At 42.9% G+C, this 17,066-nt stretch overlaps 1 protein-coding gene across 1 annotated transcript; it reads right to left on the bottom strand.

Moving 5' to 3' along the window:
* Positions 1–627: 627 nt before the first annotated feature.
* Positions 628–13,892, bottom strand: LOC119176622 (DNA polymerase lambda-like). Its single transcript, XM_075876317.1, has 5 exons — positions 13,887–13,892; positions 13,649–13,819; positions 11,199–11,327; positions 10,968–11,109; positions 628–752 (listed from the first exon to the last, which is right to left on the bottom strand). Exons 1-5 carry the CDS (start codon positions 13,890–13,892, stop codon positions 628–630), a joined length of 573 nt encoding a protein of 190 aa, XP_075732432.1.
* Positions 13,893–17,066: the final 3,174 nt, after the last annotated feature.

Here is a 17,066-nt window from a genome sequence, read left to right as displayed (position 1 = left end):
TCGATGTTCAAGTTTATCTTGCTCAGGATAGCACAGTGATGCCCCCCAACACTCTGACGTTGTTCAATACATCCAGTGCACTCGTGAAAGCATTCTTGCGACCATTGATTCTGATATCTGTGCTTTGTTCCGGCGTTAAGGTCTTGGGAAAAAGAGACGTCGTCGGGAGTTCACATATATCAGCAGCAGCCACCGAAACAACCTTAAATTGTGCAAATCAGTGGCTCTCTCGTCTTTCTGGGAGCCTTACTTGTTGAAGGATCGGGAACGAGTAGTGTTCTTTTTGCTGTACACCTTGTCGTGGATACAAGGTCAGTTTGATTTGATTGATAGATATGCGGGGTATAGCGTCCCAAAACCACCATATGATTATGAGAGACGCCGTAGTGGAGGCCTCCGGAAATTTTGAACACCTGGGTTCTTTAACATGCACTCAAATCTGAGCACACGGGCCTACAGCATTTGCGCCTCCACCGAAAATGCAGCCGCCGCAGCCGGGATGCGATCCCTTGACCTGCGGGTCAGCAGCCCTTTACCTTAGTCAATAGACCAGTGCGGCGGGGCGGGACAAGGTCAGTGTCGTCCCAGCTTTCGTCACTCACTGTATAAGAGTATAGTAGCGGACGCTCACTGTCGGCATCGTTCGTATACGGCCCGAACCCTATATCTCATAGTGGCCGCAGTCGACGTGTGTTTGCGCGGAGGCGCAGGCGACTCCACATCCACTTCCGCAGTCACGGGAACGGAGTCTCCTGCAAACACAGAAGAAAAACTTGAAGCGTAGCAGAGGAGGAGACTATCGTTTTTGTTCCCCTTTTGAGAACCAATATGGAAATAGCCACAAGGTGCCTTATGAACTCGCCTACGGAGGAAGGAATGAAAGGAGAGGCCCTCCACAGCCCGCGCTGCGACAAGTGTGAAGGAAATGACGTCTTCGCGGCCATATCCTCTGGGTACAGTGGTGGCGTTGTTGTGGTTACGTGGCATGCCGTATTGTAATGGCTGCAGAGACATGCTGAAGTTGAAGTTTATTTCAACATAGAGTTACACATTGACATTTTTTTGAAGTCACAACAGAGGTACAATGTGTGGTATGGCATTCGGCAAAAACGCTGCAATACAAACGCAGCTTCACTAGCCCAACATCTCAACAAAACAAGGCAGAAAAAGTGACAGAATTTATGATGTTAACTAAAGAGTAAACAAACACAAATATATAGTTGAAAGTGGCACAACAATAAATGTGTCATACATGTAGACAAGCTTGCACTCTTTAAAGAAATACAAATGTAGGATAAGCAAAATACAAAACTATTCCCTTTTTTTCTTTTTTTTTCTTTTGCCTCACGTAACTAAAATAGACTGGATATGTCCTGTCACGAAAGAAGACACAATCGCTGCAGTGAAAAACAGAATTTAATTAGTATGTGTGGAAGTGTATGATTCAGCATTTAAAGACCGTAGTTTGTTCGGCATCGAGGAAGCTTCTAATAATCGCTCTGTCAAGTAGGTCGAGACGAAGTGCTGCGCTGTAGGCACGCTATGGAGATAGGGTTGTTACTTCATTTCTTTATTCATGTTTTCGAAACGCTATGTGAAATATTGTCAAATATTGAAGACAAGAAAAAAGAGAACGAAGTGTGGGCACGAGTGGAGAGCTCGTGCTTGGATGTGTGCCGAACGAACATTTGCTGGTCATGGACGCGTTTTTTTTTTTATCCCTTCGAGTAAGTAAACATTTGTTTTTGCTCCATGCTACCGGCGAAGATACCTTTCTTCTACACGCTAATAAGTTATTGAGTAAAGATAAAAGTTATAATAAGTTATTCCGTAATGACGAGCTATGTGCATCATACTCAGCATTCGTAATAGAATGTAAAACTTTTTTGTTTGAAGTGTGAGTAATTTCTGCTAAGAGAGTAAGGTGCCATTTCTCCACACCAAAAGACCATAACGTAACTGGGGAGAAAAAAGCGCGGTGTAGATCACTAACATCTGAGTAGTTGGTAAAGATGACTGACATCATCTAAGCATGCCGAGTGCCTTACTTAACTTCTTTCTTAACATTTCGCTGTGAATTCCCCAACATATACTCACGAAAAACAATGCCAAATGCTTTAGCCATCCAAAACATCAATCACACAATGATGCAGATGAAGTTTTGAAGTAGACTCGTACGTTGTTTCTTTTCGAACAAAACAGAACTGCTGTGGTTTTTGAACAGTCAATTTGCCTGGAGTTAGCAGTCGACCATGCAAACAAGTCATCTAGTGTTGTGTTTGCTGTTGAAATTGATCCTTTACATAAATGCCTGTGAAAAAGAAGGAAGTGTCATGCGCATATGTGACATATTTGATTGTATTACTTATATTGATATTGTCATTTATGCAAGTGATAAAAAGTAACGGATCCAACCTTGGGATACACCTTCAGCAAGTTTTGCAAAAATCATTGTTCTAAGTTTATATTTACACACTGTTGCCTATCGCTCAAACAACTGGTGATTAAATTCACTACATTTCCTCTAATGCCGTAATATAGCAGCATTTTTAAGAAAGCATTGGGGTTTATCTAGTCAAAGACTTTGGAGAAGTCAAGAAATATGCCTAAGGTAAGTTTTCTGTCCTCTACATTGCCTAATTTGCTTTTGTCGTAACAATGCTACCTCTGTCGACAACCCTGACCTATAACCATACTTAGCTGGAGTAATTACCAAGTGTTTTGCAAAGTTCCACGTTCTTATAGACATTACGTTTTCTATGGGCTTTGAAAAAAGTTGAAGAATGAATATGGGCCTATAAATTTTCAAATCATTTTGTCCCCTGCCTTTAACAACACTAACTTTTGCATGCTTCATACGTTGTGGGATAATATCTGAGCTTGAAATTAGGTTATAAATGTATGTTAGAACCGAAATTGGTAGTTTGGGTTTCATTCGATAAGACAATCTTCAATAACTAAATATATTGGCAAATGACCCCTAAGTGTCTTGTTTACTTTCCCAGAAAACAAGCTTTCACGCGGCCATTTTGTAATAAAAAGGTCCAATAACGTAGCGCTAGTTGTTAAAATGCGAGTTGTTAGCAGTATCACATTTTACAACAACAACGAATCAAGAAACATACGAAATTCTGCCTGTTTAAATGTACTTGAAAGTATGTCAATGTTCAGGTCACAACCTATAGTGATGCATAATAACATGAGAATATGGCGTTGATCTGCTCAAAAAACTAGCTTAAATTTCCATCTTGTGGACGGTACATTACAGCGAAAAGACACTGTCCACATTTCAAATATTCTACTTCAATATTTGACGCACATAAGAATAGGTAATCAATCAGTTCATAATTATTACCTTGTTTAATAAACATGCACACGCCTTCACCTGTTGTAAGCGCCCTCTTCGAGAAAACCGCATTAGGTTCGTCCAAGTGCATGTGAACTATCCAGGTGCCGAGAATCACGTTTACGTCAACATAATCACAGAAAACGAGAAGCCGAGATCACTGCGAAACATACTTGGTCATCCTGTTTGCCTCGTGCTCAATGCATATTAAGATCAATAAAAGTAAGAGAGCCATCACATTTCTCAGCCGCATTATATGCCTTAACTCTGACGGGCTAATGGTAGCAGTGGTCATTTCAGATGCTGTCTTCGCAACAAAACATTGTGCATTAGAAAGTGTGGGTTCACTGCACGCCTTACAGCCAAGTCAAAGGAGCAGATGGTGTGCTCGGGGCTTTTGTACTGTCCGCACAAGTGACGATCCAATGGACAGGAGGCGCGGTACGCCGTCAACTTTCCGTAGCTTGAGAGCTGATGTTAGTGCCAGAAACACAGCTTTTCCATCCGGGGCGTTGCGGATCGAAACGGAATCAAAGCCACCACAGCCGGAATACAGTGGGTGATATCAGCAATGCCTGCGTAAAAGATGCACAGAGCTTGTGAGCACACTTGAAGCCTGTTGCCGCCCTTGCGGCCAAGTGCGCTTCCCTAGGCTACACGTTGGTCTCGTACCCAACTATGGTGGACGGTATCCATTCTTTTGCTTCGTTGTTCACTCCGCAGTTTTCTTTCGGCTTTAATTACACACAGCAACTTTTATAAAACTTGTTGGCAAAAACCGAGTCTGCTTAGTGCGTAGAATGAAAGCATATCCCCGCACCGTGTAGCCCATGAAGCCAATAAAGGATTTGATGTGCTCAGCGAAGTCATGCTCAGGCGCCACGAAAAACGAAACGGTCATGCACAATTATTGCATTGCAGTTGAGAGACAGTTGTGCATTATTCATGCTTGCAAGAGCGGACAAAAAATTTGTGTCCCGAAAGACGAGATGAGGATATCACTATAGATTCGTGTTCATGGAGTAACGGAACAACTTGCTTGTGTGCAATAAAACATCTTCTCTCATTTGCTTACGGTGCTCACTCCCCACAGTGTATACATACTCACGGAATTATAACACAGGCGCTCGAGGGTCATTTGCATGCTTGCGCCATGCAAAATTTTACCGGTTGCACAATGCTGACGCTGGTGTGCTTTCACGTGGAACGCGCGCACGGCGACCGGGCACCACGAAAGAGAAACCAACGGCGCCTGGCCGATCGTGTTTTCTAAACAGTGCGTGGATAAACATTGACACGACATGCCGTATTCAGTGTGTCTAGACAGCGGCGCACTCTTTTGATTGCCTCATTGTCGGCGCGCTGCGGCGATCACCACATTTCATTGGTGCGTGGCCACCCGGAACTTGTTCAGTAAGTTAGAATGATTAATCAAGCCATGACCAAAACACGTCTTTGTGTTAGTAAAGTGCCGATCGTTTAGCTATGAGTCCGACTATAGGTTTGAATGTAGCCCCCGCACTTCACGTACTTAACATAGTTTACGTTACGTGCGTAACAAGCGTGAAGTACGAGTGTTGCCGGTAATCGTCGAGCATTCTTTAGGGCCGTGAGGCTGCGCCGATATTTAACACGAAAGTGTTTTTATGCCGGGGTCTACCATAACTTCGCTTATATATTTTCGCCATGGATATTACGATGGACAATATATCCTAACATATTGCAAAGAATAGACAGTTATAGTTTTCTGTTAGCGTGATAGCGGAGGTTAAGGGAATAGCGTTACCGTGCAGCAAACGCGCGTTGTGGACAGCGTCTTATAGTTTAGCGGGATAGCGTTTAAGTGGTTAACGTGTACCAGCTGGGACGGTGGCACCATATTTCGGGTGGTTAGTAAGTTAAAAAAACAGTGAAAAGGACAGTAAAACGTGAATGTTTGTCTATGCCAACGCACTAAGGATTGTTACAAGTTTGTTTTAGTAATAATAAAAGTAAATGAATATGAACCACGCACCAAACTCCAAAACATTCATGTTGCCAATTTGTTTACGTCGATCTTGTAGTTCGGCCTGGACACGTTCGAAATGGGAAGCTAATTCAAAAACTACGCCAACTTATCCGTAATACTCGGTGATCGAAGCTAACTGAAGGCAAGCGCGAAGCCACTTTAAACAGTCGTTTGCGGCGAACAAACGGAATCTTTCAAAAAATACGCCAAAATCAATTAGAAGTGGGCGTCCGAGAGCGCCGCCATGTTGTACGTACAATACGCATCCCTACGCTACCACGCAAACAGTAAATATGAAAAATAGCGCGTGTACAGTAAGCGGTACGGGTAACGTACGTATCTACGCACGCGTAGTTCGATTCCACAATCACGGCACGCCCGTTATCCTGCTAAGCCTGACATACTATAACTGTCTATTAGAACGACACAGAAAAGATCCGCAGTGGGGCGTCGAACCAGTGACCTCACACTACTCAGCGTGCGACGCTAACCACGAAGCCACAGAGAGAACCTTCTCCACCTTACTAACGGTGAGCCCTTTATATACACCATGTACCGCTGGGGGCCCTAAGAGCTCGGTAACTTCAGGGTGTTTTGTCATTCATAGCTAGCTGGCACGACGGGCACGCGTTGGGCGCTCACGCTCTCAAGCTCGTCGTGCCGCGCCACCTTACGCCTCGCTATGCGCCCATGCCTCCACATGGCGTGGTCCAAGGAAAGTAAGAGGAAAAGAAAGGCAGGGAGGTTAACCAGCCTATAGGCAGCCGGTTTGCTACCCTGCGCATGGGAGGGGGATGGGTAGATGAAAGATCGAGAGGAGAAGAGGAAGAGAGATAAACACAGCACATTCAGCAGCACACACGCGCACACTCAGTCATACTCCAGTCTTGTCTTTCGTGGTGTGTGACATTGCTGTTACAGCCGCTTGTTCAAGTCCGTGTCGCGTAGGAATTTCAACAGAGCTTTTGTCGCCTTCTTTTGCAATGTCTTATCTCGGACACTTGACAGAATAGCGTCCACGGACATTTGGCTGTTGTGGATGCGCGCAAAAACGGATAACAGTGGCTGCCTCTGATTGTCATACAACGGACAGTCGCACGTTATGTGGTGTAGCGTCTCTTCGCAATGGAAGGCATCACATAGAGCGTTGTCGGCCATTCCTATGACGAACGAATAAGATTTTGTAAATGCCACTCCTAGCCATAAGCGATGAAGTGCGGCTTCTCTTCGGCCGAGCCCAGTGGGCATGCGGAGAGCCATCAGGTGGTGTTGACGATTCGTCTCGTTGCTTGGTGGGCACCATAGTGAAAACGTGATTTCACGCGCAAGTCCTCGAAGATTACTGGCTGCATTGGTCCGCGAAAGTGGCATGGCTTATTCTCGTCTACCTTCAAGAGCTGCCCACGTGGCAGTATCGGCATGTTCGTTCCCTATGACGCCGCAGTGACTTGGCAGCCACTGAAACGTCCCATGATACCCTTTGTTGTGTGAAGTGTGGAGAAGGCATCGAATTTCGAAAACGAGCTGTTCGTACGGCCCGCGACGCACTGCTGAGAGCACATATTGTAGGGCAGCCCTTGCGTCGCTGAAAATCGACCATTGTTGCGGTAGTTCCAGATTGATCACACAAAGTGCAGCGCGCAAAGTAGCTAGTTCCGCTGCTGTAGATGCCGTGAAGTGGTCAGTCCTAAAGCTGATGGTAACACCTCCTGATGGGACAACTACTGCACCTGACGAACACCCGTGGTTCGTGGAGCCGTCGGTGCATATATGTACACTGTCTGAATATTTATCGTGCAAAAGAAGAAGAGACAGTTGTTTCAGCACGGGCGATGAAAGCTCAGATTTCCTCCGGATCCCTGGTACACTAAGATGCACTGTGGGGGGGGGGGGGGGGGGTATTGATGGTTTAGATGCAGGAGTAAAGCCCGAGGGAAGTTTCTCGTTGTACTTCACAGTCATTTTATCGAACAATGCTTGGCGTCTCTCTGAAGGCAACAGTGCTAGGTGATGACAGGGAGCACGTGCGAAGTGTCTGATGTGCGTTTTAAGGACTTCTACAACAATGAGAGTTTGTATCAGATAGTCACCAGCAATTGCAATTGTTGCCTCTGTTGACGTACATCTGGGCAGACCAAGGCACACTCTCAGTGCTTGAGCTTGTACTGCCTGTCAAACACGAACTTTGGTCTTGCAGGTATTGCTAAGTACGGGCAAGCTATATCTCAAGAAACCGAGAAACAGGGATCTGTAGAGATCCATCCCCCACGTCTTTCCTGCCAGGAACTTGAACAGTTGAGAAATAGCGGTCAGGCGCTTCTTCATATAGGTCACATGCGGACTCCAACAGAGGTCCGTATCAATAATGATGCCCAGAAACCGGGGGGTTTTGGCGTAAGAAATCGGTCGCCCGCAGATTGAGATGATATAAGGGGTCATTGCTTTGCGAGTGAAGGCCACCAGCGCCCATTTTTCTGGTGATATGCTGAGGCCTTGTTTTAACAAGTAGTTGGCAATCAAAGTTGCTGCTCTTTGAAGCCGGGAACGTATCTGAGGACGTGTGACTGCCGAAGTCCAGACACAGATGTCGTCTGCGTATATTGAGATTTTAATGGTACTTGCAAGTATTCAGCAAGGCCAATTAGTGCAAGATTGAATAGCGTCGGGCTAAGAACTCCGCCTTGAGGAACACCCCTGGAAGTATAGCGTCGCGTAGTTGGGCCACCTTCTGTTAACACAAAGAATGATCGTGCAGCCAGGTAACTCGAACTCCACCGAAAGACTCGGCCACCAAAGCCAACCACTGCAAGAGCACCCGAAATGGCTTCATGTAGTACATTTTCATACGCGCCTTTCACATCTAGAAACAAAGCTGTAGATAGTCGCTTACGGGATCTTTCGTGCTGAACGTACAAAACTAGATCAACGACATCGTAATGGAAGAGCGGTTGCGTCGGAAACAAGCCATAGAATTCGGATAAATCTTGTAGTATTCAAGCTACCACTCTACCACTCCAAGCAGCCTAGTATCATTCGTTCCATTATCTTCCCTACGCAGCAGGCCAGTGCTATTGGGCGCTTTGAGGCGAGTTCGAGTGGGGATTTGCCCTGCTTCCAGATGGGCGACCAGCGGCTTACTTTCCAGTCGTCAGGAACATTGACATCCTGTCACGAGATGTTGTAAAGGCTCAACAGTTCTCTCCTTGCATCTTTCCCAAGGTTGCACAAGACCCGGTACGGACTAAGGTTGTACGGCGGGCTTGCTGGTTATTCATGTTGTTCGAGGTATAGCGCATCCAGGACGGGACAGAGAAGAAGACACAGAACACATACATGGCGCTACATACTCGGTACGGAATACCATCTGGGCCCGGAGAAGTTGAACGCCTGCAGGGAGCTAGTGCGGCCTCGAGCTCCTCCATTGTAAAAGGGAGGTCCATGTGGTAGTTACGGGAACGGTGGACGTCACCTCTCACTGGAAAATCTGGACGAGTGGCTTGGTTGGCCATCTGCGCTCAGAAATCTTCTGCGACATCGATGTCTTGCCTCCCTTGAAATAGCGCGAGTGCTTCGAATGGAAAACACTTTTCCGTACACTCTAAAAACTTTTACACTCAGAAGGGTGTATTTTTGTCCCATGAACGACACCCTCTAGGGTGTCTAGGAACACCATAAACAATAAGTTGTTTAGAAAAACCCCGGAACCGTAGGGTGTAAACGAACGTTACACCCTACTTTGAAAGGTGTTTATGAACACCCCTAAACTATGGGTGTTGGATGAAGCTACACCCAAGCGAGTGGGGTGTAACACTAAAAACCTCCTTGAAACAATGGCAGTTATATGGATAAGCATACTTGATCGAATGAAGTGCAATTATGAACTTTTATGAACAATTTATGAACTACTTCAGTAATTCATAAAATGATAAAATAAGGTGTAGTAGACACTTCATAACTGTACGTGCACTGGGAATTCCAAGAGAGTTTAAAGCAGTTAATGCTATACGCACAGACGTTCTTTTTCTCACAGCACGACTGAAATGCCCATTGAGAAGGAAAGCCTAGCTAGCAAATGAGAAGGTGATGAAAATGAGGCTCAACTATGCTATTGCGTTCCACTCTAAAAGGCAAAGCCCAAGCATGCTACAAGTTTTGGAACTGTCATTACAGATGTCTACAATTACCTCAGAAAGTTGGCCTCTGTGCATAAATTTGATTTACATTAGCCTAATAACTACTGGCCAATATTAAGTACTAACATCCCTTCCAATAAATGTCTCAAAAACATAATACACCCACACCTCCTTTAATTCTTGAGTCCGATTCCGTGCTAAGTATTTATCAGCATGGATGCCATAAAGCAGTGTGAAATGCATCTGCTATGTTTTAGTAATGACTTATTCATTAATGCGAATCTTGAAATTCACACTGACTGCATATATTTCAATTTTGCTAAAGCATTTCACTGTCTCACACAAGCTACTTATCTTCACAATTAACCACTTGAACATAAACCCTGGTGTAGTTGCATAGATTAAGAAATTTCTAACCAGTTAGCAGCAGCCAGTTAGAGGCAGATAACGATTTTTGTTCAAACAATTTTGCTGTAACATCTGGTGTTCAGCAAGGGTCCATTACTGGCCTCTTATTATTGTTAATTTATGTTAATGATATTCCACTTTGCCCTCTAAATGTCTAACTGTCTGGCTATTTGGAGACGACTGGGTACTTTAGCAGAAAATTACTGATTACACTGTTTATTTTAAGCTGCAAAAGTGACCTAGATAGAGTATCGGGACGATGCAATAAATGGGTTATGACAATAGAGCTAAATGTATAAGCACCCGAGTTTTTTACCACATTACAACGAATTGTCCGCATACTTCATAAAACCTCAGTACATTGTAAGTTAGAGTAAGCTGGCGCCTTATGGGATCCCACTAATATGACTTGCATTCAAACTCTTACAGTTGTTCTAAATCGCACAGCATGTTTCACTTTAATAAATTATTCATATTACTAAAGCCACAAAGTTCATCATTACAACACTTTAAAAGAGGCTTTAGTTTATCCTTGTTGTTACACATCACCAAGGAGAAATCATTGCTATAACGTGGACCCAGCTACCATCGTATCGCACAAAAGCGTGTAATTATTGTTTTGCTTTGAGAACACGCGTCCCCCGGAATCACCTTCTCGCCACGACTGCTACCATAACAGAAGATCAACAGGTTAGGGCTGCTCTACAAAATACTTTGAAACATTTTCTATGCTAACTGTACATCTAACTCTTTCTCCCACGACTCATTTCAATAGTGGCTTATAGCCCTGTAAGTATTTTTAATAAATAGGTAATAAATAAATAAGTATACCCCTTGTGCTTTGAATTGTCAAAAAAGTGTCACGTAATGTTGAACTGACAAAAAAAGAAGAGCCACTTACTTTTTAAAGTGATGATAATACAAAAAAGTATAATACCATACACATAGTTCCAGTCGCACTGTATTTCTTAATATCATGGCATGAATTCGTTTCAACAAGAGGGAAATATGCCATATTATGGTGCAAACACACTTTTTTTTACAGTAAAGACTGTTTTTCAAGAGAACTTACGGCTTTCATGAAGGATCTGCAGTATCTTGCAGAAGACGCCTTCATGAGACTTGCCATCAGGGTGCGTGATTAGGACATCAACATCCCCGCACATGGCTCGGCCTCTGCGATAGGAGCCACACGGAATCACCTCGAGTGCAGGCTGGATTCACAGGGCTGCTTTCTTCACCTGCAGTGACCGCACTGTTAAAACATCAATGGTTAAAAGGTTATCTCACGCTCTTGACATACTGTGTCTGCAATCAACTCTGCTTCTGCAGACGGTATCTTCTCAAGAAAGTCATGAAAGTGCTTGAGCCCGATTTTCTGCTGGCTGCTCAGATTTCCTTTGGCAGCAAGTGCTTTCAATGAACGAAAACCCTTGCAGCATAAAAAGAAAGAGGGAAGAGAAAGAAAGAGAGTACCGCCACATTCTTGTTTGTCCCGACGCAGACAGTGGAAATTTTTAAGGGCTTGTTTTTATTGTTAGACACAGTAGTAATGAGTAATAAGAGACAATAACACCAGAGAGAGCATGGGGGCTGTTATTAGAAGTACTTGCAATGTAAATGTGAAGAAAGAAAAATGAAACAACAGATAACTTGCCACCAGCAGAATCCGAGCCTGCAACCTTCAAATAATATGTTCGATGCTATACCACTGAGCTACGGTGGCAATTATCCCTCCGTCCGCTTTGTAGGTTATATATGTGTATGTAAATGTGAGAGCTTCATTCAGTGCCACTTGTTGTCATTGAAGCAAGTGTGCAACACTCTTTTTGACTGTTTTGGTGTCACATAGTACGTGAAATTATTACGAGATGGCAGCTGACCGCTAGTCATTCGCATTCCACCTCAAGGCATCAAGGCTGCCAGAACTAGACCCTCGCTATGAATGAACGTAAGGGCTAATTTTCATTGTTAGACAGTAATAATGAGAACTAGCAGATAATAATGCCAGGGAAAGTATGAGAGCTGTTATTAGAAGTAATTGTAATGTAATGTTGAAAGTTGAAAGAAAGTTGAAATTTATTTCACCACAACAATACACCGTGATTTACACAAACAAGAAACAATTGTGGCATGGAAAGTAGGAAAAAAGCTGCGCTATAGCAGCTTGACTAGCCCCACTTCCCATTTGTACAAGGCAACAGAAGCAATGGCACACCAAACTACATACAGTGCTCACGTATGATTGAAAGAAAAAAGAAAAGAAAATAACATTCTAGTGGTTGTTTATGAAGTACAGAATAGATGCACACTTGGGTGTTTACAAACAAACAATTTTTGGGAAAAAAGGCAACCATTATAAGACGCTATAACAGAAAGGGGTACACTTAAAATTTCATGCATTTACAAGTACTGGGTGTAATTTTTCTGGGTTTATAGCTCCTTATACAAACAGGTTTAATATATCACTACTTGAAAGGAGACGCCATTGCTGTTCTGTGAGCTTGAACTTATTTAGTATATGGGGAACAGAGTGCTTTAGCATTTGGAGTCCGTAATTTGTTCGCGGTCGGGGGATGTGCCAGTGTTCAGAACTCCGCATCGGACGCAACAAAATTTTCGGCTGTAAATGTGCTAAGCCTCTGAGGTTTGCGCAATTCTTTCGAATTTCAGACCTCAAAGACAACAACAAGTTATGTTCATATGCAACACAAAATTTTAAAACTTTAAACTTGACAAAGAAATGGGATGTGTGTTCTCTGTAACCTATATTTGCAACAACCCGCAAAGCGCTTTTTTGAAGTGTATACAACTTTTGTTTTGATGTTTCAGTTCCAGAAGCCCATACCAACTGACAATAGCGTAGATGAAAACAAAAAAGCGTATTAAAAATAAGAAGTTTCTGGGGGAGCGGTAGAAACGACTGACACCTTCTCAGCACGCCAAGGGCTTTTCTTAGCTTAATACACAATTGTTCAGTGTGAGAATTCCAGAACATATGTTGATGAAAGATGACGCCCAAAGTTTTGACAGTCTCTGAAAGTTCGATATTGAAATTATTTAGCATCAGTTTTTGTGTGTACGTACATGTTATTCCTTTCGCACGGAAAAGAACGGCCTTGGTTTTAGAGCTGTTGATCTGTAACGAATTTCGGCAGGACCATTTCGAAAAATTGACTAACGTTTTATTAGCTGCTGTAAATGTAAACAAAAAAAGTGGACAAAAAGATGACTTGCCAACGGCAGGAGCCGAACCTGTGACCAAGGAATAACGCATCCGGTCCTCTACCACTGAGCTGCAGTGGCGTTCATCCCTCCGTCTACTTTAATATGGTATGTATGTGTATGGAAACGTGGGAGTTAAAGTCAGCACCACATGTCGCCACTGTACCGAGTATGGAGCACTCACTGCAATATATACCCTACAAAGTTGACCATATATATCCTGTAGCTCAGTGGTAGAGAATCCGACACAATATTCGAAGGTCGCAGGTTCGGATCCTGCCAACGGCGAGTCATCTTTTCTTCCAATTTTCTTCTTCTATTCACATTTATATTACAATTACTTCTAATAACAGCCCCATACCTTAAGTGGCATTACTGTCTGTTAGTTTTCATCAACACAGGCAAGTTATTCTAGCAGAGGAGAACACACCTGTGTAGACAGCAAAACACTGCCCGCATACTTGGCAAATTTAGGCATCAATCTATATATGAAGCTGCTATGGAAAGAGTCCAAACTCACCTGCTGACCCACTTTTGTGCTGTTGCTGGTCCAGCACCCCAAATTTTTGTGGACAAGTTCCGTGCAACAAGATTATCCTGGCTTTGAAATTCTTCCAACATTTGAAGCCTGCCCTGCTGAACAATCTCCCATATCTTGTCTGCCAGCCTTTTCCCTACATTAGACAGGGCCCTGGCTTCCTATCAGTGGAAGAGAAACTTCAGCAATATATACTTGCAGCAACTGCTTTGAAATGGAGACACTTACGGGCATGGGGCGAGGAAAAAAATAATGACACCTTAGCTGATTCTAACATTGCTTTGTACATGAAATTATTCCTATCGAGAAAAACGATTTTTTTATTGGTAAATTTCCCCTTCACAAAACCAAAAACATAACTTTTGCCTAACGAAGGCTCCTGATAAGCGAGAAAAGTGCACCAATGAAATGCAGGTTGTGACACACTTTGAAGTTTCTGCAATAAAGGGCCAGTAAACAGGCTCCAAATTTTTTTTACACCTCCCAAACAAGCTTGGTAATTCGTAGAGTAGACCGCAGTGATCACATTTTCTGAATATTACGGAGCTGCGCGCCGCGCACAGCCTCCATTTCAAACAACTATCCCTATGCTCTTTTCCTACGTCTGACCAATCTCCTTGCATGCGTAGTGACGACAACTTGGTGACGTGACGCAGCACGCAGCTTGCTCTAAACCAGGTCTCAACAAACAGTAGTGAAGTCAACGACAGTTCCTGTTCCCACCCGCAGCTACGACAGAGCTATTCAATCACAGGAGTTGCGAAACTACCCATAGGTTTCATGCATCGAAACTTTTAAAGCGGGACACTTAACTGACCCAGTCTTAGGAAGTGAGCAGAGATTCACGCCACCTGCTAATAGGCACACCCACTATTAAGCGCATTATTTTTGTTTTGTCTTGTTGCACCCGGATGGTGAGGCAGTATGCTCCCAAAAAATTGAACTCCAGAAAAATCAGGCCAACTTAATGTCCGGGTTTAGGAACGCAGTTTTGCTGCAAATTGTTGTCGGCTGCAAATCAAGCGACTGGGCTGTGGAGAAGCATCGGCACCGGCTAAACAGAAAACAACCAGGCATCGCAATAAGCGGAAGTGGATTGCGACTGATTGATTTCGCCGATGACGTGAATCGCTGATGCCTTGTCACATTGCCAAAGTGGGCGGAGTCACGACGGGACACGCCTTCCCCTTCCTCTGAAGGAGAAGGGTGGCGAGACCGCGTGAATATTTGAAACCAGCTGAACACAATGTTGTAGCCCTTGTAACTTTTTCCAATATAGCACGCTTTCGAAAAATTCTTGCGGCAGCATGTTCACGAAATAAAAGTGCACATATTTCTCTTTACAATAATTTTCGAGCCTAGGGGTTGTTTACTGGCTCTTTAACTAGTCATAGTGCCACATATTTTGACAGTGTCTACTGAGGCCTACATAGTTCTAAATTGGAAAGATGAAGAGCATCGCCCTACGAGGAAGATTAATACACCAAGTTTCGGTAACTTTCGTTGGCACCTGAACAAAATGAAACACTTTGAGATCTGTGATCTCACGCTGACATTTGTATACAGACATTACGGCATGAAATTTAAAGATAAAACTCTGACCTTCATTTTATATTCTATCAATAAACTTATAAAGGCAAAATTACTACAGTAGAGTTTTAAACAATTATTTATATATCAAAACTAATTCTTTATATTTAATGTCCCTTTAATGTGCAGTGTGCTTGATTGGGCTGGTTGGCACATAATAGATGACTTATAAATAAAACACTGCTTAAGACAGAATGGGATAATCATGCAGACAAGGTGCTGAACTAACAACAAAGTTTATTGCAAAACAACTGCAATATATAGAAAGCAGGTATCTGTACAAAATTACGAAACACAAGCAAAAATGCACATACATGTGATAAAGGCCATACAACAAAGATAATCAGCTCGAGCATATTATCAAGAATCTATCACGCTGTTGCCGCCTTTATATAGGTAATTTCACTGCAGTGAAGGATTATAAAGGGAATACTCGCATGCCATATCTATAATATGCTCGAGCTTATGTTTGCTTATTACAGCTTATGTTTTTTTCTGCACAGATACGTGCTTCCTATCTATATATGCAGTTGTTTTGCAATGAACCTTGCTTGTAAGTTCAGTACCGCGTCGGTGTTTTTATCTCGTCCTGTCTTAAATGCTGTGTTAGTCTTCATCCATTTAATGTGCCGAGAGTTGGCGAAACCAGTGGTTTTAAGCTAATATTAACAGCAACCGTGCAAATGTCCTCACCATACTGCTCAATAAAAATTACATATGAACATGAACATAGACAAATGGCTTTCAAAAGTGAAAAATGTGAATCCTACAGGGCATAACAAAATCCACAAGAGAGTAACTAAAAGCTGCAAAGCGAACCTGAAATAGGCATCTCAAAAAGAAGAAATCTTTGCAGTTGAAGAAAACAAACAAAGTTCAAGACAAACTTCTTTTTATGATGCTTGCTCTACCACCTGATCTAACCAGGAGATTATCAGATAACAGTGTGTGGTGGAACTGATAAGACAACATGGAGCACAAGAATATCCATTATCTAAACAGAAATTCAATGAATAGAAGAAGTTTCATGAAAAGGGGAAATTGGCACTGATCCTAAACAAGCAAGGATGTCATTTCAGTGACTTATAACATGGAAAAAAATCACAAATTTCTGACAGGACACAAGATGTAAAAGGCACAATAACAGCGCTGTTGTCTTGCCTTCTTTGTCTTGTGTCCTGCCCAAATTCTGTGCAGTTGTTTCCAAGTTATAAGCACGAACCATTAAGCTCGAGCCTCGACCCTCGCAAGGTTCATTTCAATGACAGTACTCACTTTAGACGCAGATGAATGCTGCATACATCAAAGCACAAACTGAACAAGATATATTGTGATCTGAGACTCATTTATGTTTATGCTTAACATTTATTGTATACATGGATGAAAATAATGCGAGAAAAATGAGCAACGGGAACATAGAAAGAAATTAAGGTTTGAGCTAACAATGGTATGAATTTATACAACACTCTTCAGTTTGGGGTGTTCATATGGGTAAAAATACCTCTTTTTTGAAAAATCAACAAGTGCCGACTGATGCATACGTCTCTCATCTGACCAATCTGAAATCACTCTAAAGGTTTCTTGCGTAATCTTCATTGCTTTCGAGGCACACCACCAAGGCGTTTTACAATTCAAAATTTGGCCTCGCATTCTGCCATTAGATTATGTGCCTGTAGTAGGGAGACAAAAATACATCTTTGTGTTCATCAGCTAGAACAATTGAGCGCATTAGTTGAGATTTATATGCTTTTGTAACTCATTTCTCTTTTGTCAAGTATTCATGTGGTTTCATTAACACTGCTAACTCTATGTCAGAAC

This window comes from Rhipicephalus microplus, chromosome X (genome assembly GCF_043290135.1).
Source record: "Rhipicephalus microplus isolate Deutch F79 chromosome X, USDA_Rmic, whole genome shotgun sequence".
Taxonomy (NCBI): domain Eukaryota; kingdom Metazoa; phylum Arthropoda; class Arachnida; order Ixodida; family Ixodidae; genus Rhipicephalus; species Rhipicephalus microplus.
The sequence above is the reverse complement of the archived record's forward strand: the minus strand, read 5'-3'. Positions and strand labels throughout refer to the sequence as shown.